General features: G+C 55.9%; 1 protein-coding gene across 1 annotated transcript in view; it reads left to right on the plus strand.

The window, feature by feature from the left end:
- Positions 1–698: 698 nt before the first annotated feature.
- The window catches only part of PRKCZ (protein kinase C zeta), a 30,228-nt gene continuing 3,109 nt past the window's right edge, over positions 699–27,817 (plus strand). The window contains exons 1-9 of the mRNA XM_049774559.1: positions 699–816; positions 892–963; positions 19,014–19,099; positions 20,133–20,264; positions 20,594–20,669; positions 21,842–21,894; positions 22,564–22,752; positions 24,980–25,077; positions 27,552–27,638. Of these exons, the coding sequence (XP_049630516.1) occupies positions 699–816; positions 892–963; positions 19,014–19,099; positions 20,133–20,264; positions 20,594–20,669; positions 21,842–21,894; positions 22,564–22,752; positions 24,980–25,077; positions 27,552–27,638 (911 nt within the window). The remainder of the gene's footprint in view (positions 817–891; positions 964–19,013; positions 19,100–20,132; positions 20,265–20,593; positions 20,670–21,841; positions 21,895–22,563; positions 22,753–24,979; positions 25,078–27,551; positions 27,639–27,817) is intronic.

A 27,817-nucleotide genomic window follows, 5' to 3' on the forward strand; every position in this document is an offset into this window, starting at 1 on the left:
ATGGGATGCCAAGGAGCAAACCCACATGCACAGTAAAAGTCCTACCCACTGTGTTATTACTCCAGTTCTTCTGCCAGCCTTTTTGCAGGGCATACGGAGTGGCCAGGCTAAGGGGATTCCCAGGAGGGCTTGGATCCAGCTGTGTCCCACCTGTGTCTTTCATGTGTTTATATGTGGGGTCCCCTTTCGGGACCACCTCCTGGAGGTTGGGGACATTGTCACTAATGTGTCATTGATAAGCTTCTTTGTAGGACTGACCCAGCTGTGCCAGCCTATATGGGAGGGCTGGGAACTCAGAGGTGGGACCCTGAGGGACTGGGGGCCTGTGGGGCTGTGAGTCCCTGTAGGGCTGTGGGACCCTGTGGGGCTGCAGCCATCGGGATATGCAGGCTAGAATCTTGTGCCCGTGTGGGCTGGAACTGTGTCTGTGGGGCCTGGGGGCTCAGAGGTGGCCTGTCTTCTGTCCCCTCTGGCTGGCTGTGCCCCAGCCTGAGCCCCACATCCAGGTCCACGGCAGGTGTCTGAGATGGAGATAGACCTTCCGTTGATGCCTCTGTGGGGCTGCTATGGCTCTAGGACCAGGCAGACCTGGCTGTCCCCTTCACCTCTCTGAGCCTGGCGCCTGCCCCCCCCCCCATCTTCCTTCCCCCTCGTCGGGCCACTGCTTTGCGGCTGCACTGGAGGTGGGGCTAATCCTCATGACGTCACGGCAGCTCCCAGCATCCAGGCCGTGTTTTAGCTGGTGCTCTGGCGCCGGCTCCGCTTCCCAGGGGAGCCGGGTACCACCCGGGCCTGGGGACATGAGGAGGCAGGAGCGTGAGTTGCGGGGGACAGGGACCTGCTGGTCAGCCTTCCTCTAAATACCTGCCCCCGTGGGCTCCCTCGGTGCAGAAGGGGAAGATGCCCGCCGGCGTGCCCGCCCCATAGAGCTGCAAAGGCGGCAGCAGCGAGAAAAGCAAAGCGGTGAGTGATTGATCACTGGATCGCCTGATGCCTCCATCCTGGGCTCCCTGTAGGACTCAGCGGCCTGGAGTGCTGGGTGTGGGTGACAGGTTGGAAACAGTGGCCCGGCCCCTGAGAGAGAGCTGCGGCTGGGCTGGGGGGTGGGGAACGGACCTGCTCCCAGGAAGGGGGTCAGCACCCCAGGGCCGCTCAGGGACAAGCCTCATCCATCTCCGCTGCTGCACTGGGGGTTGGCTGTGTGCCTCGCTCTTACCTCTCGCCTCCCTTCTCTCCCTCTGTCTTCTCTCCTCTCTCTCTCTCTCTCCCCTCTTTCTCTCACCTCTCCCTCCTTCTGTCTCCTCTCTTTTCTTCCTCTCTCCTCTCTCTCACTCTCTCCTCTCTCCCTTTCCCTTCTCTCCCCTTCTCCCCCTCCCTCCTTTAGCCCTCTCTGCTGGTGGGGGGGGGTGTTTAGCTCCCGGTGGGGTGGTCCAGATGTCTGCCAGTCCCTTTTAGGCCTGGCCTGGCTCTGCTCTGCCTCCGCGGCTGGCGCTGATGCTCAAGGCTGCTCCGGCCTCCATGGGGGCTGCGGTGCGAGGCGCCTGCGTGTGGCACCGCCTTCAGAGATGCTCAGAGGCAGACCCGGATGTGCCGTGCGTGCAGTGTGCTATGTGCGGGGATGCGTGGTCCCCTGGGGATGGCTGGGGAAGGGGGCGCTTCCCTGACGTCCATTTTGCAGGTACTTCTATAAAACAACAGCATGGACAACAGTGGACAGCACCCCGCAGGGCTCTCAGGCTGGGGAGTGGGCTGCTGGCTGCAGAATGCAGCGGTCTGAGGGGCGCAGGGCTGGCACGTGTGGGTGTTGCCTGCAGGAATCCGCTGTGTCATGCTTCCCCATCCTGCAGGCAGCTCCCCAGTGGTGCTCTGTGTGGGGGACAGGCCTGCTGGGACAGGCGGGGGAGCATCTGTGCACCTGTCCCCTAAAGCACCCGGCTAGTGGGCCCAGCTGCGTCCACGTGGAGACAGTTTGTCAGCACCTCTGGGATCTTGGATCCCTGCTGTGGACCTGGTGGGTGGCCCCTGCCGTTACTGACTGTTACCTGGAGTTCTCTACCTGCCCATCACGTCTGTCCACAGGGGCTGAGGGGATTAGTGGGTATGTGACGTGCAGCCCTGAGATCGGAGACAGCCTGGGTGAGGGTCCAAAGCCTCCCCTCCTGAACACCCTCTCCGTGAGTGCCCTCTGGATCCAGGCCCAGGGAGCATTCCCCGAGGGAGGAGCCCCTCTCAGCCTCTGGGTTCCTGGGGCTGCACAGGGACCCTGGACATCACTTCTTCCTCCTGCTGACCCCTGTGTCAAGGCTCGGGGCCACCCCAGGGCTTCAGGGCTGTGGATATCACACTGCTTTTCCACGTCCTTCCTTGGATATGTGGGCCAGGAGTGGACAAGGCTGTGTGCCCACTCCTCCATGGGCAGGGGACACAGCCATTACAGTTTTGGAGTCCAAGGGGCCTGGTTCTGGTTTTACTGTTTAGTCCTTTTCTTGCATCCTCAGAGCCATCAAGGGGTTTGGATGCATCATGGCATGGCCTGGGTGTTCCCGTCTGCGCTGGGTGGTTTGAGTTGGGGCCTCCTGCACCCCTTGGGAGGGGTAGGGAGCTTTGCCCAATGCCAGTGCCCTGCCCCCGCCGCCTCACGAGTTCTTTCCACTGACCTATTTCTCTCACTGGGTGTTGGGGGCCCTGTGTGACTTAGGCAAGAACAGGAGCCCCCGGGACCCATTTTCCATCTGAGCAGTCCTCTGGGTGCTCGGCCTTGAGGGAAACATGCTGGGTGCCCTGAATCTTTCACATGCTGGCACTGAGCAAGGCGGATTCTTGGCCCATAGGCACTGTGTCCCCCATTTCTGTGTGGCTGCAAAGTTGCCCATACGGCCATCTTTTCCCTCATTCCTGGGGTTCCTGGGTCTCCTGTCTCAGCTTTAGCACAGGCTTCCGGGGCTCCCACACTTCCTGTGCCGCCACCCCACAGAAGCTCTCATGGCCCAACAGCAAGCCGCCCAAGTCCTCGCAGGCCCTTCGTGAGCTCGAGATGGACTTGCAGGTGCTGGAGTGATTGGATCAAAGGTGGCCCCGAGGCATGCATTGCTGACAGTTTGGCTGAGTTTCTGCTTGAGAAGCTTCCCAGGTCATTCTGAAGTGCAGAGATGTGTGAATGGTGTTCTTGCATGTGTGTGTGTCTGTGTGTGAACTTCTGTGTGTGTGCACAGGTATGCTTATATAGGAGTGTGTGTGTGTGTGTGTGTGTGAGAGAGAGAGAGAGAGAGAGAGAGAGAGAGAGAGAGAGAGAGAGAGAGAGAGAGAGAAAGAGTTTCAACCAAAGGGATGTCACATCTTTCTCTGCCGAGTGTGTGCTGGGGCTCTGGGGCCACATGGACCTTGTAAGCTGAGGGCTCTGAGCCGGGAATCCTCACACAGACCCTGCTCCACTCACTGGCTCGAATTCCATTTCCTGTTTCTGTTTGTGGCTGGAGGGGGGCCAGAGCTGTGCTTTCTTGCCCACATCCTGGCGCTCACACGCTCATCAGGATCAGGCTCTGTGCTTCTCCTGTGGGCTCTGTGCCCTGCAACGACCCCATAGCCCCTGGTGCCTCAGCTCCCATGGGAAACTTGTCTGGCAGGCAAGTGCTCGGAGAGAAGGGGGATCTGCTGCGATGCCTGCATCTGGCCCATCCAGTCTGCTTGTTGAGGGCGTGGGGGGTCCCCCTGATACCTAGGATATTTTCCCTGACCCCATGCCCGGGGCTGTGTTGTAGTTTGGATTTTGCAGAAAACTGACCTTGTAGCATGGGACCACCTCATACCCCTCCCCTTTCCCCCAGGGACACTCCACAGGGGTCCTGGACAGCATCTCTGTATTTCCTGGGAACATTTGTCTGAGGCTTGGCCAAGGAGGAGTCAGTGTGGTGTGGGAGACCCCCAGGGTTTGGCACCTTCTTCCAGCCCCTATATGGGTGTCTGCAGAGCCAGCATCCTCTTCCAGACGCTTCCTGGGGAGGCCATGGTGGGGCAGCCCTGTTTGTTTGCTGGTTTCAGTCTTCAGGCAGGGCCCCACACCTTCCTTCCTGTCCACTTCTGACTGGTCACTGGGACTCAGGGTCAACACTGCCTCTGGGCACCCTGCCAGGTGGACGCAGGTGCCCAGGAAGGCTTCCGGCTGGGGTGTGTCCCCTCTGGCCCACCTGAACATCTCTCTGTCTCCTCCTGCCCGGGGCTGCAAGGTGACCCACCTGAGTAGCTATTCCATGCCCCAGGCTGAACTTCCTTTATGGCGTTTCCCAGAGGCCCCATGATTCCAGTGGCCCACTCCCAAGGGCTGGTTTCCCACTGTCACTCTGCTCTTGTTAGCTGCCATCCTAATGCAGAGCTGCACGGTCATGGACTTTATGATCCTTGGACACGCTGATCCACTCAGGATCCAGGGCTGCCAGTGCCAGGCAGTGCCACCAGGGCCAGGGCCAGAACCAGAGTAGTTGCAGACCTGGAGCCTTCCTTGCAGGCCAAGTGGCCGTCTGTCCACCCAGCCACTTTATTCTCTGAGCATGACCAGCTGTCCCGGATACACTCATGGCTCCCGGCAGGGCTGTTCTTGGCAGGACTCACCCTGGGCGTCCATCCTCTTCCACCATCTCTCCATGGTGCATCCTGCTGTACTTGGGCACAGAACACCTTCCAGGGGCCAGAGAGATAGCATGGAGGTAGGACATTTGCCTTGCATGCAGGATGGTGGTTTGAATCCCGGCATCCCATGTGGTCCTCTGAGCCTGCCAGGAGCGATTTCTGAGCGTAGAACCAGGAGGAACCCCTGAGCGATGCCGGGTGTGACCCAAAAACCAAAACAAAGAGAAAAGAAACACCTTCCATCCGCTCTGTCCTGTACCCTCCTGGGCTGGGCTGCTCTGGTGCCTCCATGGCTCCCAGGATACCCAGTGCTCATCTTCCTCCTGGTGCACAGGACCGTGGCAGGCTGCATGTTAGTTCCAGGGGGTCAGAGCCTTCCTGAGTCTGAACAGTTGGGGCTCTTGTCCTCATACCTCCTGTACCCTACAGGCCCCTCCCTGTCCTCTCCCATCTCTCCCTTTCCTTTTCCTCCCCTCCTTCCCTCCCCTTCTGTCTCTTTTTGTCCCCCCACTATCTCACCCTCCTCCTCCTGTTCTTCCTTCTATTGCCCCTTCCGCTTCTATCTCTCTGCCCTTCCCGCTCCCTCTCTCCTGCCTCTTTTTTTGTTTGTTTTTTTGGAGGGGGACAACACCTAGCAGTGTTCAGGGGTTACTACTGGCTCTGCACTGAGAAATCACTCCTGGCAGATTCAGAGGACCATATGGGATGCTGGGGATTGAACCTGGGTCGGCCATGTGAGCTCTTGCTCTAGCCCTTTTCTGCCTCTTGCCATCTTTAGTTCCTCTCCCCTGACTGTCCCCACACCTTTGCTTCCCGTGAACGTCCTCCTCATCTTTGTAAGAATTGTAGGAGTTGCATGTACATGTGACTATATGTGGCAGTGTGAGCATATATATTGTGAGTGCATTGTTTGTACGTGTATTCATGTGAAGATATATGTGTCGGTACATGTGTGTCTTTTTTTGGGGGGGCCATACTCGGTGATGCTAAGGGACTACTCCTGGCTATGTGCTCAGAAATCTCTCCTGGCTTGGGGGACCATATGGGACTCCGGCGGATCGAACTGTGGTCCTTCCTAGGTCAGCTGCTTGCAAGACAAAGGCCCTACTGCTGTGCCATTGCTCCGGCCCCACACATGTGTGTCTAATAGCTGTGTACTTTTGAGTACATATGTATACCTATTTGCCTGCGTGACATGCGTCCATGTGTGAGTGCACTTGTGTGTGTAGGTGTGATATATGCTTTCTGCTAATTTGTCTTTAAAGATTGCACATACTACTGAAGATATAATAGAAATCATAGTAAAAGATTTTCTTTCTTTTTTTGTGTTTAGGCCACACCCAACAATGCTCAGGGCTTACTCCTAGCTCTATACTCGGGGATCACTCCTGGCAGATTCAGGGGACAAAATAGGGGTGCTTGGAATTTAACCTCGGTTGGCTGAATGCAAGGGAAGTGCCTTCTCCCCTACAGTCCTATCACTCTAGCTCCGTAAGTTATCATCTCTAAAATACCAGACGCTTCACAGAACCTGAGAGACAGTGATGACTCCTCTTGCCGCTGAATGTGGCTCTGTGGCATGACTCCATTTCTCCTGATTATTTTCTTTTTTTTTTTTTTTTTTTTTTAGCTTTTTGGGTCACACCCAGTGGTGCTCAGGGGTTACTCCTGGCTGTCTGCTCAGAAATAGCTCCTGGCAGGCACGGGGGACCATATGGGACACCGGGATTTGAACCAACCACCTTGGGTCCTGGATCGGCTGCTTGCAAGGCAAACACCGCTGTGCTATCTCTCCGGGCCCCTCCTGATTATTTTCTAGCTGGAAACAATTCTTCATTCTTTTCTGTAGTGAAACCTCAACAGTAATTTCCTTCATCTTTCCTATAATAGAGCCGACAAAATTTTGCTTTTTGGCATTTAGAAAGTCTATTCAGCTTAATAGCATCAGATGTGACGTTTCAGGATTGATTTCAGGATTGATCTCAGATCTGGAGCAGATTGTGAGTTGAGAATGTGCGAGTTCCATGGGGCAAGGAGTCAGTGCAGGCCCTGAAACTGTACACTCGCTTCTCTGGTACTATCATTCTCAGTACTGCGTGGCACGCGTGTGACTTGGTTCTGTCATTTTCTGGAAATGTACAAAACAACCTGGAGCAGTACCCTTGCTTGCACCTTGGCTTTGCCCACTGCACATTTCTGTCTAGGGGCCACTCTTGTTCCAGAGTGACTGGGCCAGTGGGGTGTGTTTGTGGGTGAAGCACTGAGCCAATAGGTGAAATGGGAGCACACGGCCCCTGGCTCTCTCCTGTCTGCCTATCTCCAGGTTCTTTGTGGTAAAAAGCATTGTAACCAGTCTTCCAACCTTCTCATTGACCATGTGATTCCTAACTTTGTTGCTGTTGTAGCCAACAGGGGCCTCACAAACTTGGCCGTCGTCATCATCATCATCATCATCATCATCATCATCATCAGTGATATGTACCCTGGGAACCTGGACAGGGCAGACCCTCAACCTCAAGTCACCCCCTAGCTCTCATTCTCATGTTTGTTTGTTTTGTTTTTTTGGGTCACAGCAGGCAGCGCTCAGGGGTTCCTCCTGGCGCTATGCTCAGAAATAGCCCCTGGCAGGCACAGGGGACCAGATGGGATGCCGGGATTCGACCCACTGTCCTTCTGCATGCAAAGCAAACACCCTGCCTCCATGCTCTCTCTCCGACCCTCATTCTTATGTTTACACTTTTTTTTGGGGTCACAAAAGGCTCTTCTGTGGTGCCAGGCATTGAACCTGGAGCATAGCTGCACCTTCACTTCTGCACTTTCTCATCCCATCCCCGTTCAGACTATTTTTAAGGTTGTTTTAGGCTCACAAGGAAGTTGAGATGGGACAAGATCTATCATGAGTTGCCTCATGTTTAGTCCCTCATTAGCATCCCCATCAACTGGGGTTCTGTTACCCTCAGCCAGGGTCCAGAGTGAGAGTTAGGGTGGACACTTGATGCTGTGCATTCTGTGATTAGAGAGTTGGCAGTGGCAAGTGTGCAAGTCTGTGTTCTGTGTTCATGTACTATGTGTGGGCTGTGCTTGTGTACCACATGTATGCTATGTCTGTGCTCACGTGTTTCATGTCTGCTCATGGACTGTATGTGTTCAGTATCTGTGCTCGTATACCACATGTGTGCCAAATCTATGCTCATGTACCATTTGTGGGCCGTGTTTTCTCATGTACTATGTGCGTGCTGTGTTTGCTCTTGCGTTACATCTGCTTGTATACCACATGTGTGCTATGTCTCTGCTTATGTACCACGTGTGGCATGTCTGCTTGTGTGCCCTGTCTACTCATGTGCCACGTGTACTGTGTCTTATGTACCACATGTGTGCCATGTTTGCTTTTGTTCCACATCGGCTTGTACCACAGGTGTGTTATGCCTGTGCTTATGTCCCACGTGTACCATGACTGCTCATGTACCACATGTGTGTCATGTCTGTGCTCAGACTCCATGTGTACCTGTGCCTCTGCCCTGAGCCCCATAGAGGCCTGTCCCCTCATGTGTCCTCTCCCCTGTCTCAGGTGCAATTCTTAGAGCACCCTAAAGTGACCCCAACAGGCACAGCCTCTGCATAACAGCTCCCTCACTCGTGACCACACTTGTTTAGCGTAGGCAGCCTTACTTTCCCTCAGCCGCTGTCTGGCAGACACACATTCTCTCCGGCCCCCTCTGAAGGTGTCTCAGCTCCTTTCCAGCCATAGTTGTGAGTAGAGCTGTCTGGTGCTGGCAGCACCAGGCCCAGGTGTCCTGCCCTTGGTGTTCCTCCTCCAGGCAGCTCCAAATGGACCAACGCCCTCCCACAGAAGGGTCAGGCCTGGGGTCAGCCCATAGCTGTGGAGAGCTACAGGGCAGCCAGTAGGCCCTGGGGTGTCCATGTGCTATCTCTTGACAACCCGCAAGGTCCCCAACCTGCCATCTTCAGGCTGTCTGAGATGCCTTGTGCTAGGAACTCCAGTTACACAGAGGGCTTCTTAGAAATCCATTTTCCTGGGGCTGGAGCCATGGGTCTACAGAGCAGGCAATAATGGCTTTGCATAGGACCTACATAAATTCCATCCCCAGCACTGTGCAGGGTTCCTTGAGCACTGTCAAGAGAAGGTGTTTCTGAGCACCCTGGGGGTGACTATAAGGGCAAATGTTGACACAGCAGTGAAGATAGGCGAGGATAACAAGAATCAAAAAAAAAAAAAGAAGATAGGCGAGGAATTCTCTTTTAGAGAACTCACTTCTCTTTGAAATCATCAGCTGGTGACAGTTCACTGCTTCTGTTTTGTCAGGAGGGCAGGGCCAGCAGTGACCCACGCCTGAGGAAGTGACCCTCAGACACAACGGGCCAGGCCCCAGGCTGTGCAGGACCATGCAGAGCTGAGCAGGCCCTCACTGGCCAGGAGGCTGGGCGTCTGGTGCCTGGCACGGCCTGTGGTTTGAAGGCGTCTTTGTCCCGATGAGTGCCAGTCGGTTCCCAGCCACAGCTTGTCCAGCTGCCGCACTGCAGAGGGTCTGCCTTGGACACTGCCTCTGGCCTCCTCCCCCACCTGGATGGCCTCCCTGCTGGCCCCCTCTGCTGCTTACCCCCAACTTTCTCTGGCCCTCTCCTACAGCCCTTCATTGCACAGTCAGCTTGGCTGGGGCAGCACCTCCCTTTCTGCTCCAGAATGGCCTGAGGGTCACAGCCCCTGCAGGGGTCATCATTGGAAGTGATGCTGGGCCCTATCACCTGTCCCCATTCTTGGCTCAAGGGCTACTGTGGTTAGGGGCCCAGAGACATCACTGCCAGCCACACTCCATCTGTTTTTGGCTTCTTGAAGCCATGTGAGATAACAGTGTCTGTGGCCACAGAGCCATGCATGTTCCCTGGCACTGGAAACTGGGTGAACTGTAGGGGACATGTGGGCTCCGTGTACCCCAGGACACATAGATTCTGTGTGCTCTACCCAATGTTACAAAGCAACAGTAATTAAAAAAAAATTTGTTTTGGCTTTTGGGCCATACCTGGTGGCGCTCAGGGGTTATTCCTGGCAGCTCAGGGGACCCTATGGGATGCCAGAGATTAAACCCAGGTCAGCCAGTGCAATGCAAATGCCCTCCCCACAGTGTTTTGATATTAAACTAAAAAATAAATACAGAGGAGGTTGGAATAGAACTGAAAGCCCAGAAATAAGCCCACAGAGATATCTGTTTGTGAGAGGCAGCAAGGCCATACAGTGGGTGGTCACATGCCAGAAAAGGAGCTTGAATCACACCTTCACTCTGTCTTCCAGAAGGACTCAAAAGGGATTAAAGACTTGGGTGTTAGCCCCAGAACCCTAAATACTCAGAAGAAAATAGGTGTATTTGAGGATATCAGCTCAGGGACCTCTTGGAAGACTGACTCAGTGCAAGAAAAATGAGAACAAAAGTCATTGATCAGGGCTCTGAGGGATTCAGAAGCTCCGCTCAGTGGGGAAAATCTCGGAGGAGCAAAGGACCAGGCTGCACAGGAAATGTTTGTCTGCCAATGTTCAGTAAGGATGGAACTTCCAAGTGACAAAAAGAACAGGGCAGCTCACACAGACACAACTCAGGCATCAGCAGACAGGACAGGAGGCCAGACAGTGGTCACTGGCCTCCAGCACATATTCCCAGCCACTGAACACTAGAAAAAGGGGTGAAAGGCCCCCATGATGCCCACTGAACCCAGAATGACCTGTAGTCAGTGCCCAGATCTGTCAGGGGTGGCCACATTTGACACTGCCCTACTGGCCACACCAGAAGTAGGCTCTACTCAGCAGAAGGAACAGGTCACCCAGTGTGGACTGCACCAGAGTTCCGTGGTTAAACTGAAAAAGATGTTACAGAGGCCAGAGCGATAGCACAGCGGGGAGGGCATTTGCCTTGCACTTGGCCGACCCAGGTTCGATTCCCAGTATTACATAGGGTCCCCCAAGCACCTCCAGAAGTAATTCTTGAGTGCAGAAACAGGAGTAACCCCTGAGCATCTCAAGGTGTGGCTCAAAAGCCAAAAACAAAACAAACAAACCAAAGCAAAACAAAACAAAAAATCCACAGTGGACTGGATAAAGACAAGTGGCATGCACATGAGGTGGGACCCACTGACTATCTTAGAAATGCTGAAATCTGGGGCCGGAGTGGAGGCACAAACGGTAAGTCTTATGGCTTGCTTGCACTAGCCTAGGACAGACCACAGTTTGATCCCCCGGCGTCCCATATGGTCCCAGGAGCCAGGAGTGATTTCTGAGCGCATAGCCAGGAGTAACCCGTGAGCGTCACTGGGTGTGGCCCAACCCCCCCCCCCAAAAAAAAAGAAATGCTGAAATCTGGGGCCGGGCAGTGGCACAGTGGTAGGGCATTTGCCGTGTACGTGGCTAACATAGGATGGACCGCCGTTTGATCCCCCGGTGTCCCATGTGGTCCCCCAAGCCAGGAGTGATATCTGATTACAGAGCCAGGAGTAACCCCTGAGCATCGCCAGGTGTGGCCCCAAAACAAAACAAAACAAAAAACCTGAAATCTTTACATTTTGCATCAAAACAGAAGTGTTTTGAGAGAACTCTCCAGATGAAGATCTGTGATGGGGAATGTGTAAGGAACCCAGGCACAGAAGAGACCACATTTGCCACAGCAGAGAGGTGATGGGTGGGGCCAGCCAATGCAGGGCATGTTCCCAAGCTGAGCACAGTCTCGGTCAAGCAGTCCCCTCTGTGGGGCACACTGGCCATTTCAGCCCTGGACCTACACACATGTGGATGTGGGGACAGAGCTTGTATGTAGTATAGGGGCTGCTTTATGAGTGTATGTGGTAGATTGTGGAAACATAGGGTGTCCCACTGCATACAGAATTATACATGTATCTATGTGTTGTAGATTTGTGGATGTGTGTATATGGGAGTGTGTTCGTGTATGTATGTACGTGCATGTGTGACAGGTTGTTGGTTTCCATCCTGTTCAGGATAAGCTTGTCACTCATTGGATGGAAGCACCTTTTGGATTGGTGCCCTAGAACACCTGTTCTCCTCCCCTGCCTGTGGTCTTTGGGTTTCCAATAAAGCCCCAGAGTCTTAGTGAAAACTGCTTGTGATTTCAGTTTTCCACGGCTGAATTTTCTTTTTTTTTTTTTGGGGGGGGGTCCACACCCGGTGGTGCTCAGGGGTTATTCCTGGCTGTCTGCTCAGAAATAGCTCCTGGTAGGCACGGGGGACCGTATGGGACACCGGGATTCGAACCAACCACCTTTGGTCCTGGATCGGCTGCTTGCAAGGCAAACGCCGCTGTGCTATCTCTTTGGGCCCACGACCGAACTTTCTGCTTGCTGGTCTTAGTGCTAGGAGCAGAAGGCTTGCAGTGGAAGTTCTAAACCTGTTTCATCCTCATAACTGTGTGTGGATTATTTCCTGTATCGGCGTTTGCTTCCAGACCCGTGTTTTCACAATCCCCTGGGTTTGGGGCATGAGGTTCCCACTAAAGTCGGTGTATACATGTTTATCCCCATCTTCTGAGGACATGTACATGTACATGTGATGTGCTGATTATATGGGGTGTTTTGTGTCTACTCATCTGTGTATGCGTATGTTCCTGTAACTGCAGGTTGTATCTGTGAGGTGTTGTACACAATGTGGCAGGTGTGAGTGTGTGTGATCCATGTGTATATGTCCATCTGTTTCAGATGTACGTATGGTATGAGAGTGTACATATGTGTATGTGTGGATAGGTGCAGGCATGTGTGGGACAGTGAACAGGTGCAGTCAAGCAGGTGTGGGACCTTGTGGACAGGTTCAAGCAGGTGTGAAACAGTGTGAACAGGTGCAGGCAGGTGTGAGATGATGTGGACATGCTCAGGCAGGTGTGGGCAGATAGGTGTGGCAGGCTGTGGTGTCTCGGGCAGGGACCATCTCTCCAGGCCCTGTGCCCCCTCCTTTCCTGCTCCACACTGTACCCCAGTGTGGTTTGCTTTCCTGGTGGCCTGTGTGATGGCCAAGCAGAGCAGCTGCCCACTAGGCTCTCAGCTGGTTGTTTCCTGGGTCCCAGGTTCCATCATCTTTAGGTGTGCAGACCCTCTTTCCCGCCTGTGGCCTGCTGGGGCGAACTTCTGCCTGCTCTCATTGCGAGCTTCCGAGTGGGTAGGGGTTCCACTGTGCCAGAGAGCTGGGCAAGTGTCGTGCCTGGTGGCCAGGAGGGTCTGGGATGGGCATAGGGGAGGGGGTGCAGGACCTATGTTCCAGCTGTGTTCCAGCTGAATCCTGAGACATGCTGGTTCATGAGACATGATGACAAACCAGCAGGTATGAGCCTCCCGGTGCCTCCCCTTGCCAACATCCCCATCTGGGGCTTTCTGGGCTCCAGAGTCTCCTGCACAGCTTCCCTGAGGCTATGTGAAGGGTCCCCCACAGGATGGCTCAGCCCTGGCAGAGTCCTTCCTCCCACGTGGTTGCTCCCCTAAGCCGTGCTTCTGCGGGTGCTTGAGACATGCATGTAGGGTGATCTGGGTGCTGGGAACAGTGTGGGGCACATCTCGGGGAGCAAGTTCCCTTCCAGATGCTGCCTGGGTCCCACCCAGCTTCCCTTTGCTTTCAGGGCCCTGGCCCACCTGCACTCAGCCTTCTGCATGGAAATACCGCACAGGCCTCCTAGCTTCAGGAGGCACTTTGAGGCACAGGCTCCGTCCCGCTCCTGGGGACTTTGGGGAAGCTAAACAGGCAGGTGTGAAGAACAGAGGAGGAAAGACATGGCCCACCCCCGGAGTGGGTGTAGCCAGCCCCAGAGATCAGAGCACGCAGCCCAGCAAGCTGCAGGTTTCCACCTGCTAGTGCTCTGAGGATCTGCCCAGCACCATGAAGCACGTGTGGGTCAGGCCGGGCCTTTGCCTGGACCCCTAGAGACGGCCTTGGGGCAGCCTCGGAGGCTCCGCCATTAGAGCTCAGCCTCAAAGCCTCCACCCTCAGAGGCACAGCCCCAGACCATGACCTGCAGAGCCTGCATCCTTGGAGATGTAGCCTTGGAGCCTCCACCGTCAGAATTGCAGCCTCGGAGCCTCCGCCATCAGAGCCATAGCTACGGACCAGAACTTCTATTATTGAAGCTACAGTCTCAGAGCCTCCACCACCAGAGCTGCAGCCTCAGAGGTTCTGCCACGAGAGCCTCCATCTTCAGTCTCTGCCATCAGAGCCCCAGTCTCAGAGTCTCTGCCTTTGGAGCCTTCCCCAGAACGTCTGCCATCAGAGCCCCCACCATTAGAGCCACAGCTTGCCCTTGTGTCTCCTTCCACCTTGCCGCCTCTGTTACGGATCCGACCCACGGTTGGGGATTTCCCTCCTTTTGGAGTTGTCATGAGCTGAACCCAGACAGATAGACGGGCAGACGTGGAGTAGAACTGGAGTAAGAAGCCGCCCTGCAGGTCTGGCCACCACTGACTCACTCCTCAGACTCAGAGCTCTGATCCCTGCCCCAAGCCATTCCCCAGAGCCTGTGCTGTGTCTGGGGTCACCTCACAGGTCACCGCGCCCGGCCCAGGTTTCGACCTGGCTCCACTGTGGCGGCGCTGAGGTTAATTACCACCTGCAGCTTGACGGGATGTAGTGGGACGTGCTTGCAGCAGACAGACAGGGACTGGACCAAGCTGTCAAGCCTGGCTGGTGCAGGAAGGGCATCATGGACCAGATGAATGGTGGCAGAGAGACAGGGTAGCCAGGAAGGCAGTCTCACAGCCTTCTTCAGCCCCCCTGTCCGGTTCACTGTCCCTGCTTGGCCAAGTATCGGTGCCTTCCTGGGCTGGTGGCCCTTAGAGCTGTCAGGAGTTGACTTGTATCTTCTCTGATCTTAGCTCCTGCCACCTCCAAGCACAGACCTGTGGCTCTGCTCACAGTGCCCACAGGTGCAAAACTGAACTTCGGGACCAACAGGTGGGGTGGCCCACAGCAGCACCCTGAGCTCCCAAGGCTGGGGAGGGGAGGGGGTCCGGCGAAGGCTCCAGAGATGGGGCGGGTCTTGTGCTTTGACGTGGGGTTCCAGTCTTCCGAGCCTCCGTCTTGTGAAAGAGAAGCTCACACTTAGCAAGTTGAGGCGTTGGCAGTGCCTGCCTTCAAGTCAGACTTCAAGCCCTGTTCCTGCAGTGCCCCTTCCCCTCTCGTGCCCCCAAAAGGGACCCCAAGGATAGATTCTCCCATGAAGTAGGTTTGAGCCTCAGACAAGTCAGCTGCATCTGCCAATGTAAGCCTCTGTGTCTAGGCATCTGTGTGTGTGTGAATGTGTTTGCATTTGTGTACATGCGTGTATATATGTGAAGGGTCAGCACTATGAGCTATGGAGTGCGAGTCTGCTGGTGCATGTACGAGCACAAGCGTGTGTTTGCAAGTGGGTACATATGTGGAGGTGTATGTGTGTGTGAAAATGTGTCTATTATGTGTGTGTGAAGGTATAAATGCACACTGTGTTGCAGGGTGCATGTGGGATGTGCATTGCAGACATTGTGCATGCATGTGTGTGTGGGTGTGCAAGTGTGTGTATAGTTGTGTGCATGTGAAGGTATGCAGGTGTGAATGGCACAGGCATGTGCGTGCAGGTGTGAGTGGGCACAGGTGTGCATATGCAGCAACACGTATAGGTACATGTGCACAATATAGACACACATGTGCATAACACGAACAGAGGTCTGTGTGCAGATGTTCCTGTACTTGTGTGCATGTTAAAGTGTGCGTGTACAGGTGTGCATCTGTAGTGAGGGTGCCCAGGTGTTTGTGTGCAGATGTGTATGTTTGTATGTGTGTATATGTGCCCAGGTGTAGGTGTGGGGGAATATATGCATTTCAGATGTGTGCGTGTTTGCAGGTTGCATGTTTATGTGCAGTGCGAGTGGACACAGGTGTGTGTGCGCCGGTGTCTTTGTACCTCATCCCTCCCTGGACTCTGGCACCCACAGTCTTGTTACGTGTTGGGGGATCAGAACCAGACTTAGAGCATTGTCCCCACTGTCAGGCCTATAGTCTTCCTATCGCACAGAATGCCCACCTGCTTCCTGATGCACTGTAGCCTCGGGCACAGGGCTGGGGGGGGCGGATCACACAAACCCGGAGAGACCACACAGACCTGCACTAATCCTTGGTGGATCTCTGTGTATATGGAATGGACACACACACACACACACACACCCCACATCACACACACAACCAGTGCGACTCCATCCCTCTGCTATGGACCAGCACTGGGCCTGTCCACAGGCCTCAGACTGGGTATAACCAATACTGTGGCTGCAGAACCTGGTACTGGATCTGTGGTAGATAAGGGGACACAGAATAAATGCACAGTAGGCACATGTGTGGCCCAATGCAAGAGCAGTTATCTTTTTTTTTTTTTTTTTTGTTACACCCGGTGGTGCTCAGGTTACTCCTGGCTTTATGAGTTCACTCAGAATTCACTCCAAGCAGACTTGGGGGGACCATAAGGGATGCCGAGGATTGAACTGGGGTCCATCCTGTGTTGGCCACGTGCCAAGGCAAATGCCCTACCACTAAGCTATCACTCCAGCCCTAAGAGCAGTTATCTTGCATCTGTGGGGCTCTGGGCTTGATCCCCCCCCCCACACACACACACTCATACTCAAACACACACAGATCCACATGTGATCCCTAGTGCACGTGAAACAGAGATAAGGTCTGCACTAAATCCACAGCCATTACCCTACTGGCCCGTGAGCAGTGGGCCCAGCTGGGAAGCATGTGCCTGAGATGCCAGCCACCTTGCATGAGGAGAATGGAAACCTGTCGCTGCCCCCCCCCCCCCCGGGGGTTTGCAGATCTGGTGGGTGGTGGGTGCTGACCAATGAGCAGAACGAGGCCATGGAGGACCAGTCCACACCCGCTCGCTGCCTGAGCTCCTTGGTTGAGGGAGGTGTCATGGGGATGAGGGAAGAGATTCTGCTGGCCTCCTGCTGGCCTTCACACTCCACATGCAGAGCATTTGCCCTAGCCATGACTCTCAATCTTGTTTCTGTGAGCCTCGGTCCTGGCGGGTCTCACCCTATGGATCCTGTGGGTGCTTCCTATACCCCCTCTCCACACTGTCGTCTGGGTGTGTGTAAGTGCAGAGAGGCATGGAGCACTGGCATCCTGCTGGCCTGAATGGGGGCCACAGAGGTCAGGGTAAGCCTGCCTTGGGCTCCACATCTATACTCCTGGTCCGGGCAGGGTCACCACAGGATATGAAGATTGCTGAGCTTTGGGGGCCAGTGTTAGAGGCAATGGATAGAGTGGCGGCTAACAGGGCGACAGTGCGGGAGACCTGACCAGGCACCAGCAAGAGGGGCTGGATGGAGGCAAGTTCCAGAACATCAGCGGCAAATGGGTGAGCCTGGTTGCTGGCTGAGCTTGGGGGTGCAAGTGTGGCCCCAGGAGGGAACAAGTGAGAGCTATAAGTTGGAGGTCACCTCAGAAGCACCATGCTCGGGCATGAGGGGATTCCAATAGTTGCAGAGGAAACAGTCTCTGGCTCACTGGGGCCACCTTCAGGAAAGTTGCTTGGTGTCCCAGAGACATGAACCCCAAAAAGAGTGGGAAACCCAGACAGCCTCCAAGTAGGTTTCAGAGGCATTGGGGGGCGTCCGATGGGTGCAGGCAGGATCAGCACTCCGTCTCCCCATCTTATCTCTCCTGCAGTGAGGAACAAACTGCACAGTCACACCTGCTGTTGGGTTCTGGGGTTCAGCCCCACCTGGGCAAAGCCCCGGAAGGTGCCAGGCTTGGTCATCACTTGGGGCAGACTCGGCTCAAGTCCTGACCCCCCAGTGTCTGTCCACACAGGCCCCTGCGTTCCTCCGAGTCCTCCCTGCCCTCAGAGCTCTACAGGTATGTGGTCCCATGTGCCACCTGCCTTAGGGCCCTCCCACTGCCTCAGGTTTCATGACCAGTGGGGCGTGGGGCCCATCCTGGACCACTTCTGTGTGCTGGCCACTGTCAGAATACTGAGGTGCCAGTTGGGCACTAGGTTAGCTGGTGGCCAAGTGGCAACCAGGCCCTCACCTGCTCCCAGGTCCCGGCCTGGCATTGGAGTTTTCAGGGAGCTGTCAGGCCCCGAGATCTCTCTCTGAGTGTGCCCATGCCCCACACAGCTCTGCAGCCTGGCACCCAGAGCCTCTCAGGCCTGGGCTGGTCCCCAGAGACGTCTCCCCTGGCGCTCACACTCTCCCCTGTGGCCTCAAGCTTCTGGCCCCTCCTTGGCTGGTTCCAGCACCAAGCAAAACTCTTGTTCTAGGCCACGCGTGACGCCCCAGAGTCAAAAGTAGTGAAGGCCCTGCAGAGATGAGAATCAGGAAGCATTGGCCGCGTCCTGCCCCTCTCTGCTCTCCCAGGACTAGAAATGCACCTTCTCTGGGCTTTGGGACCCCTGCATAGGTGTGCGGGCCATCCTGGTGGGCGGCCCTGGGTCAAGCCTGCGGCCCCGGCCCACGTGTGGGGGTGCATTGTTCCCAGCAGCTGCTCCGAGCTCAGGCTCTCGTGTACCTTCTGTGCCTCGTCAGCGCTCAGCTGCCGGGTTGCCCTGGAAACGGGTTGTTCATGTCTGCCGCCTAATTATAGAACCCGGAGGACGCCTCCTTCGAGGTGCGAGCTGCATGCACCAGGCCACCCGCCCGTAGCCTCGGGCCTCCCTCCTCAGCAGCAATGTGCCCCTTCACGCACGCAGGTCACGTGTGCGTGCAGGACCAGGTTATGTGAGTCGCGTGTACAGGCTGGGTGGCAGATTGCACCCCTATGGCACTTGGACGTGTGAGTCTCAGAGGTCACGTCCATGTCAGTCACATGAGACAGGTGCTGGGCATAGGCTGATGTCTGGCACGGCCCAGGCTCTGCCTCTCCCTGGTGTCGCTGTGGTGTGGGCACAGACTGGGGTAGTAGGAGAGGTGGCCGGGCAGTGCTGATGCGTGGTCTGTGGGGGCAAGTCCAGGTGAGTTCAGCACAGCCACTGTCCCCAGGACGCTCAGGGCATCTCATGGTCTGTCTCGCAGGGCTCCAGGGTTCCAAGCTTGCATGGCCAGTTGGTGGGGAAGTCACAGACTCATGGGTAACCCCTGGCATGTGTGTCCATCATGACACAAGACATGCGAACTCATAGCACACAACATGTGACACATGTTGTGACACTGATCATGCAACACGACAGCATACGCTACACATAGGACAAAGCATTAGAAACATGCAACATGGCAGCACATATGTGACAACATGGGCATGTGATAGCACACAAGCACATGACACGGAACACAATAGGGCAGGAGTACACTGCACACACAGTATAAGCACATCCCACGCTTGACACGGTACACAAGGCCCCGCCTACTCACTGCACCCCCCTCTGCAGAGTCCATCTACCGCCGAGGCGCCCGGAGATGGCGGAAGCTGCACCGTACCGGCGGCCATCTCTTCCAGGCCAAGTGCTTTAACCGGGTAAGTGAGTGAGTGCCATGGCCTCGGCCAGAGCACAGGGAGCTTGGGAGGCTCCCTGCCAGAGGTGTGGTTGGGACTGGGGCCACCAGGCATGCCTCACTGCCCAACTCAACGCAGGTGGCCTGGGAACTGCATCTTGCTCAGGAGTGGGGTGCAGGAGAGGGCATGCCTGTGTGTGTGCACGTGCGTGTATCATCGGGGAGGCCACCCCTGCATGTTTTCACACACAAGTGTCATTCCTGCATATGTGCAGATGAACAGTTGACTTTGGCCAACAGCTCTTGGGCTCACCTCTGCAGACACGGCCCCTGGTTCTGCCATTCCCCCGCCCACAACACTGTGCCAGCCACATGTCTGAGAGCAGCTGCCAGCCAACAGCAGTTGCCACGGTTTTTAGCCGTTCACAGCCACCAACAACTCTTCTGCAGATGGAGCTACAGAGATAGGACGAGTTGAGGTGCTGGCCTTCATGCTTTGACCCCAGTTCCAACCCCTTATATAGCCTTGAGTCATCACTAAGCACCAGTAGGTGTGACTCCAGCTCCCCCAAACCAAAAAAAAAAAAACCTAGGGGTCTGGAGAGATAGCATGGAGGCAGGGTGTTAGCCTTGCCTGCAGAAGGAGAGTAGTTCAAATCCCGGCATCCCATATGGTCCCCCGAGCCTGCCAGGATTGATTTCTGAGCATAGAACCAGAAGTAACCCCTGAGCGCTGCTGGGTGTGACCCAAAAACAACAAAAAAAAAAAATTTAAAAAAAATCTAGGGCCAGAGATGTGACTCTGTGGTATTATAGTACAGGCCTTGTAGGACCACAGAATAGAATGAAGTAAGATTCGTGAACCAGAAGAGGCCAGGGCCACCAGGGATGGGGCTCATCCGTACCTTGCTGCAGAGGTGGTTACTGATAAAGCAGGGCCCTGCCACCAATCTGAGGAGGGACCCTAGCAGCCTTCTGTGAGGACAGAGTGGAGCCAGGCTTTGGGGCTTGATAATGGCCTGATAATGGCTCTTCTTCCTGTCCCCCCCCCATAGGGAGCATCCTGCGGGCAGTGCAGCGAGAGGATATGGGGCCTCGCCAGGCAGGCCTACAGGTGCATCCACTGCCAGCTGCTGGTGCATAAGCGCTGCCACGGCTTTGTCCAGCCACCCTGCGGGGGGCATATGGTGAGTGGGTGGGGTCCTGCCTGGTCCAGCTGCCCTGTGGGGGGCATTTGAGAGGGGGTGAGGAATTGCCAGCAGTAGCCCTAGGTCCGAATTGGTCTCGTTCTCCCTCTGACTCTGCTGTGGCTGGGCCAGCTGCCCACTCTCAGCCTTCAGTGCTCAGAGTCGTTCTAGGTCTGTGTCCAGCCAGGAATAAAGCACTACTTGCTGGGCACAATGTCCTGGCCTGTGGGAAACCCTGGGCCACTGGCTGGGAGGGAACTTGGGGATCAGGAGAGACAGCAGACCCGTGAGTCACATCCTGGTCACTGCGGCACCCTCTCTCACCCTAGGATTCTGTCATGCCTGCCCAAGAACCTGCAGCAGACGATGGCGGCGGGGACCTGGCCCCCGAGGACGGCAGCGGAAGTAGGTGGATCAATCCCTGTGGGGGTGGGGCCGGCCAGCTGGGCCTCCCAGAGTCCACTAGAGTCTCCTTGCAGAGCCACAGTGGCAGTTGTGCATGTTGCTTGCCTGTTATCTAATGTTTGGGTTCTTGTGAAATTTTGGGGTATATTTATTTTTATTTATTTATTTATTTTGGTTTTGGGGGCCACACCTGTTTGGTGCTCAGGGGCTACTCCTGGCTAAGCGCTCAGAAATCGCCCCTGGCTTGGGGGGACCATATGGGACACTGGGGGGAATCGAACCACAGTCCTTCCTTGGCTAGAGCTTGCAAGGCAGACACCTTAGTTACCTCTAGCGCCACCTCACCGGTCCCTTGTTTTAAAATAAGAGGCACCAAAAAGTTTTGGATGACCTGGGTGGGTGTTCTGAGTCACCCCAGACTGATGGCCTGGCTCTGAGTTAAATCACTGACTGGGATCACGAGGATGTCCGAGTGGGCAGACGGGTGAGGGAGGCCTCCTAAGCCATTGCGTGGAGCATTGTGCCAGAGCCCTGGAATGGTTAGATGAGACAGAAAAGACTCAGCACAGCACCCCAGCACTAGCTCTGACCAACAGTCACCATGTGCATTCAACTTGTCCTCCCACCCACTTACCCAGTCATTCAGCCACCCACCCACCCATCAGCTCTACTGTCACTGTCGCCCACCCAGTCATTTACCCATTCACTCATCAGCTCTACCGTTGCCATCCCCCATCCAGTCATTCATTCACGCATCAGCCCTACTGTCCACCATCCCCCACTGAGTTGATCACCCACTCATTAATTCTACCGTCCACCTTCCCCACCCATCCATTAACCCTACTGTCCACCAACACCAACCCAGTCACTCACTTCTGCCCACCTGCATTCTCTAAGGATAGAAACCGGAAGACACTGAGCCCTTTCCCTCATCACCTCCAGTGAACACTGGTAGCCCACAGACAACCCAGGCCTCATATTCAGGCACGGCCTGGTCGGGCCCCAGCAGTTGTATCTTCTGGGCTGCCCGAGCCCAGGATGTGACTGCTCTGTGGCATGTGTGAGCAGCATTAGCACTTCCCAATCCAACTCCTGCAGGCATGTGCAGGCTTGGGTCTGTCTCTGCTCCCAGCACCTTTCCCAAGACCCCCTTCCCTCCCTCTCTTCCCTAGTTGCATATATCTCTTCGACCCGGAAACACGACAACATTGAAGATGATTCTGAGGTGAGTGGCAGTGACCGGCTGCATTTCCATGTTCCTTTTTTTTTCCGTTTATTTTTTTTTGGGGGGGGGTCACGCCCGGCAGCTCTCAGGGGTTACTCCTGGCTCTACGCTCAGAAATCACTCCTGGGAGACCATATGGGATGCTGGAATTCGAACCACCATCCTTCTGCATGCAAGTCAAACGCCCTCCTCCATGCTATCTCTCTGGCCCCATTCCCATGTTTCTTTTTGAAGGTCAAAAAGAGCTGCCTCAGCTCTGATACCACCAAGTCTAAACAGGAGCTATTGCTTAGGACCTGGAGCTGGTCTGGTGGGCATCCATGGCAGGCAGGTTCTGCTTATGTCTCCAGTGCTTGGTGGAAAGTGTGGTGGCCTGCAGCCCTAGGGGACAGGACCTTCGGCTGAGTCTGGAGTGTGTAGAAAAGCACATGGTCTCATACAGGGTTGATGCCCCAGGATCTGTGCTGGCTTTACCCAGAGGCCCTGGGTTCTCACAGCAGCCACCCTGGACCATGTCCGTGCAACTCCAGGGCCTCAACAGTGGAGCAGAGCACTGGACGCCGAGTCCCATGTTCTGGGTTTTGGGACACAGACGCGGGCGCAACTCCAGGGCCCTGATTGGGCTCCGGGAGACACAGACCCACACTTCCTTCTCGGCTTCTGCTCCAGGACCTCAAGCCAGTTATCGATGGCATGGACAGCATCCAGATATCTCAGGGGCTCGGCCTGCAGGACTTTGACCTGATCCGGGTCATCGGACGCGGGAGCTACGCCAAGGTGCTCCTGGTACGGCTGAAGAAGAACGACCAGGTCTACGCCATGAAGGTGGTGAAGAAGGAGCTGGTGCACGACGATGAGGTGCGCCTCCAGCGTGGGCGCAGTGTGGGGGTGTCTGAGCAGGAGTGGGTGCCAGCTGGTGCAGGTGGACGTGGTTGGGTGCGAGTGCACGTGTGTGCAGTGACATAGTTGGTGTGCAAGTGTGGTGTGTGAGGGGCAAGCGAGTATGAGTGTATTTGTGTGGTGCACGAGTGGGCATGAAAATCAAGTGCACATCTGATGCCCGTGAGTGGGCATGCGAGTATGCGTGCTACTTTTGAGTGTACATGTGTGGTGCCGTGAGTGGTGGTCATGTAGCATGAGTGCATGTGTGGGGAGTGTACCCACCACGCGGCTGCTTGTGTGGCAGCTGCTATCTGCATGACGTGTGGGGAGGCTCTTGCTCGTGCACGGGCTGTGTGCCTGTGGGCCAGGTGGCAGCGTTCGGGGCCCTCCCTCACAGCCGCACAGCCTCGTGCAGAAAGGCGTGGGTCTGGCTAAGGGTCTCTACCAGGAACACGGGTCCCCCTGCCTCAGTGAGACCCTCTGTCACCACTGAATAGGGCGGGGGGTGAGACGAGGGTCTGAGTCGCCCCACATCCCATCTCCCTGAGGCCCGAGCCTGGCATCACTTGCTCTTGAGCCCCCTGAGAGAACTGGGCCCGGCTTTGCCCTTCTGAGCCCACAGTCTACTTTTGCCCTCGCATGGTTTCTCGGCAATTCAGCCCCGAGAAGGTCAACTTCCTGTCCCGGCCTGCACCCCAACTACGTGACCCACTTCTCATGTAGCCTTCGTGCATATGACCTCGGCCACTTCGCATGGCACCCTTGTTTCCTAGTGCTTGTGTTTTGCCACACATGTGGCTGAGGCTTCCCAGTTTCCTGACCCTGTCACTAGTCATGTACTGGCAGTTCTACCTTCCCCACCAGGCCCTGCACGCGGCCACCCCAGCATGTCCTGGGTACTTACCTCTAGCGGGAATATTAGCTCTCTCTGCCAGTGTCTCCCTCCACCCCCTGCTGGACCCTGGGCTCTGCTGTGTGGGCTCGGAGTCAGCGTAACTCTACCCCCTGCCCTGACATCCTGGATGAGTGTCTGATGGGAAGAGGAGCCACCTTAGGCCCCAAGCAGAGTTCTGAGCCCCTAATGCTCCCTAGACTGGGACTAAGTGGCTGAGCTGGGCCTCTCTCAGCCCTACACTAGGCTCTCAGTTCCTTGCTGCCTCCTGGCCCCGAGTTGCCAAGGTGGGTCTGGGGTGGTCTCCAGAGAAGGTTGGGGACAGGTGCAGACAGGGGTGAACGGTGCCTGTGGCCATGAGCCAAACCATATGGCCCAGGCACTGCCATCTCCCCTGCTCATGGCACACCCGAGCCCAGGACCCCAAGTCTTAGACCAGGCAGACATGAAAGTGGGCCTCAGAGTCTGGGGATGTCAGAAACCAGTGACAGCGTCAACTCCAGAGAAAGGGATGTTACATGGGAGAGGGCGGCCAGCACCTGGGGAAGAGCTGCAGTGAAGGAGGTTGACAAAGTGAGAGACTGGTGCTGGGGAAAGGGTGGGTACCTGATATCTGAAGTGGCCACGAGGAATGGCACCCCAGTCTGCAGCAGCACCAGCAACTTCTCCCTAGGTGCACTGTGCCAGGGAGCTGATGGCAGCTCTGTGAGGGCTCTGCATGGAGCCCGGTGGAGGACTAGAAGTGAGCCCCACACCGCATCTGTCCACTAGAGGGCACTCCTGACACCCTACCCCACACCACCCCACACCACCCCTCCGCAGGAAAGGCAAGGAGGGCTCTGGACACTATTCCCTCCCTCTCTGGTCCCCAGCAAGCTACCTGGGAGGTGGGACCCCTCAGAAGTGAAGGGACCACACCAGTTCTGCTTCGGTACTCCTGAAGCTGCAGGACTTTACATCTGTGCCTGAACCCAGAGATGGGTCCTCCAGAGGGGGTGGTGTGCTAAGGGCAGATAAGGGCCACAGAGCTGACGCATGTTTTTTTTGTTTTGGGTTTTTTGGGGGGTGGGTTTTGGATTACATCCGGCAGTACTCAGGGGTTACTTTTGGCTCTACACTCAGAAATAGCCCCCAGCAGGCTCGGGGGACCATATGGGATGCTGGGATTCGAACCACCATCCTTTGGCATGCAAGGCAAATGCCCTATCACTGTGCTGTCTCTCTGGCCCCTGGTGCACGTTCTTGGTGCTCACATGGAAGTGCCCAGGTGCTTCCTCTTCCTCCCACTGAGCAGCTGTATCTCCGTTGCAGGACATCGACTGGGTCCAGACAGAGAAGCACGTGTTCGAGCAGGCAGCCAGCAGCCCCTTTCTGGTCGGCCTACACTCCTGCTTCCAGACCACCAGCCGGTGAGTGCCGCCAGACTCAGGTCCTTTCACTCCAACATGGAACAGGGGTGTAGGCTTTGGGGTCCCAAGGCTGTGAAGCTAAAGTAGCGTCTGTGCCGTGAACCACCCCCATTCCTGAGACCATGGCCAGGCCTTAGAACTCAAACTTTCTGAGGAGTGAGGGGAGTCATATCCACATGCTCAGGACTTATTCTTGACTCTATGCTCAGGGATCACTCCTGGAGGGGACTAGGGAATCATGGGGTGCCAGGGGTCGAACCCGGGTTAGCTGAGTGCAGGGCAGGCGCCCTTCCCACTGTCTCCAGTCCCCAGAATTGGATGCTTCAGAGGCTCACACAGTGCTAGAGTCTGGCTGCCAGTGTACAGTTTGTGCCCTCCTGCACTACAGGTTTCCAGGGTGTCTGTTCTCCGACTGGCTTCTGGGGCCTGTGTGGCCAGGCTGGATGTGTTGCCTGACGTGACCCTCCCTGCAGGCACAAATATCAGGCCACTCCTAGACTGGAATCCCCAAGAAAACACACCCACATCTGCCGACACTCACAAACAGATGGAAGCCCATCCCTGCACTGGGCAGTCCCCCACCCCAGGGAGAGGCCCCTAACGAAGGAGAAGGCCACTCCACGCCCGTCTGCAGGGGCCTGAAACAGTCTTGCCCACACACCCGTGCAAAGACAGAGCATTTTTCTCCAGCACGATAGCAGCCCCGACACAGACCTGTGAGCGTCACTATGGGCTTCACTGGTGCCCAGGGAGAGAGTGTGAGGGTGCGGGCGCACACATGTGCTGTGACACATGACTTACACCTCACACCACACAGCTTACACCACACGCCACATGACTCGTGGCACATACCACGTAGCTCATGGCACATCACATAGCTCCCACCACCAAACAGTGCACAGCATATGGCACACAGTAAATGAATGGCTGACACCACACACACTCATTTTGCTCACGTGCCACATGGATCACAACACAGCATATGGCTCACACGGCTCATACTACAAGCCTCATGCCATATGGTTCACACCACACGGCTCATACCACACCACTCCCGGACCCAGCGTACAGGTGTCCTAGAAAGGACTTGGCTGCAACTTCCAAATTAGCACCTGTAGGCTGGGGGTACAGAGACCAAGGAGTCTCCCCATTCCCTGGAGCTGAGAAGTTGTTTCTGGCCTGGAGCACCAAGGAGAAGTGATAGGAGTTAGGTTGTTTGTCTTGCACACAGCCAACTTGGCACCCCATATGGTCCCCCAAACACTACCAGATGTGGCCCCCAAAAGCAATGAGGGGCCTAGCTGGCCTACCTGCCCATTACCCTGCACCACCAACCCTTACTTCTCACACCAGGCAGAGAGCCCAGCCTGCCCCGGGGCTACTCACCTAACAACCAGTCGAGTCCAGACCTGCATGGGGAATCTGCAAATGTGGGAGGAAGAGCTTTTTTATTTTTTTTTTTGGCCACACCCATTGACGTTCAGGGGTTACTCCTGGCTATGCGTTCAGAAACCGCTTCTGGCTTGGGGGGACCATATAGGACGCTGGGGGGTTGAACCAAGGTCCGTCCTAGGTCTGCATGCTTGCAAGGCAGACACCTTACCTCTAACGCCACTGCTCCAGCCCCAAGAGGAAGAGCTTTGCAGGCAGTAGCAGGGGTTGTCTGGGGCACCTGCAAGCTCGGGATCCACTTCTGGTTCAAGCCATACCCAGTGATGCTCAGGGGAGACTCCGGGCACGGCTGTGTGATGCTGGGTAGACCCTGGGTCTCACGTGCATGTCTCCACACTCAACCTCTGAGGGCAGCTCCTGGCCCTCCACTGCCTCTTCACACAAGGAAACCCAGCAGTCACCCCTCCCTGTCAGTCCCACCTGCCTCCTCACTCCAAACAACTCTCGTGGCACCCTGTGCACACAGCATACATCATCGTGCTCGCAGGCAGGCATCACTCCTGCACATGCACACACACACACCCCACATATACATCCATCATACTCCTGTACACACCAGTCCGTGCATGCACTCACTCCTGCTACTCCTTTCCCATGCTTTTTTGTTTATTTTTGGGTAACACCCGGAGGGACTTGGGTTCCTCTTGGCTCTGCACTCAGAAGTCACTCCTGGCAGTGCCTGGGGGACCCTATAGGTTGCTGGGGATCAAACCCACATCACACACGTGCAAGGCAGATACCCTCCTCGCTGTGCTGTTGCTCCTGTCCCCACTGGGCCCTGTGCACTAGGCCCCCCCACCATCTCTGGTCTCTGATGCTGCCTCTGGATCCCCCCATGAGCCTGGTGGAGGGACGCGGACCCAGAGGCAGACAAATGGTGGAGCCGCCCCACTGGGCTGTCCATGACTCTGTAACAGCATGCCTCTGGGGCGCCTTCCCTGCTCATGCCAAGGGTCATTGGCACTCCCAGGCAGCATGTGTAGTCAGGAGGAGCCCCTTAGTGCCCCATCCTGTCCCCTCAGGCTGTTCCTAGTCATCGAGTACGTCAACGGGGGAGACCTCATGTTCCACATGCAGAGACAGAGGAAGCTCCCAGAGGAGCATGCCAGGTGGGCGCAGGGGAGAGGCTGGGCGGGCAGGTGGGGCTGTGGGCACAGGGAAGGCCTGGATGGCCAGGGAAGGGTGAACTGGGATGCAGCTGCCTGTTGGGTCCTGGCTTTCAGTGCTGAGGTGCAGGGCACAGGACTGAGCTGTTGGGACCCCACTCCCATTTCCACGGGAACCCCGT

The sequence above is a fragment of the Suncus etruscus genome, chromosome 6 (genome assembly GCF_024139225.1).
Source record: "Suncus etruscus isolate mSunEtr1 chromosome 6, mSunEtr1.pri.cur, whole genome shotgun sequence".
Lineage (NCBI taxonomy): Eukaryota > Metazoa > Chordata > Mammalia > Eulipotyphla > Soricidae > Suncus > Suncus etruscus.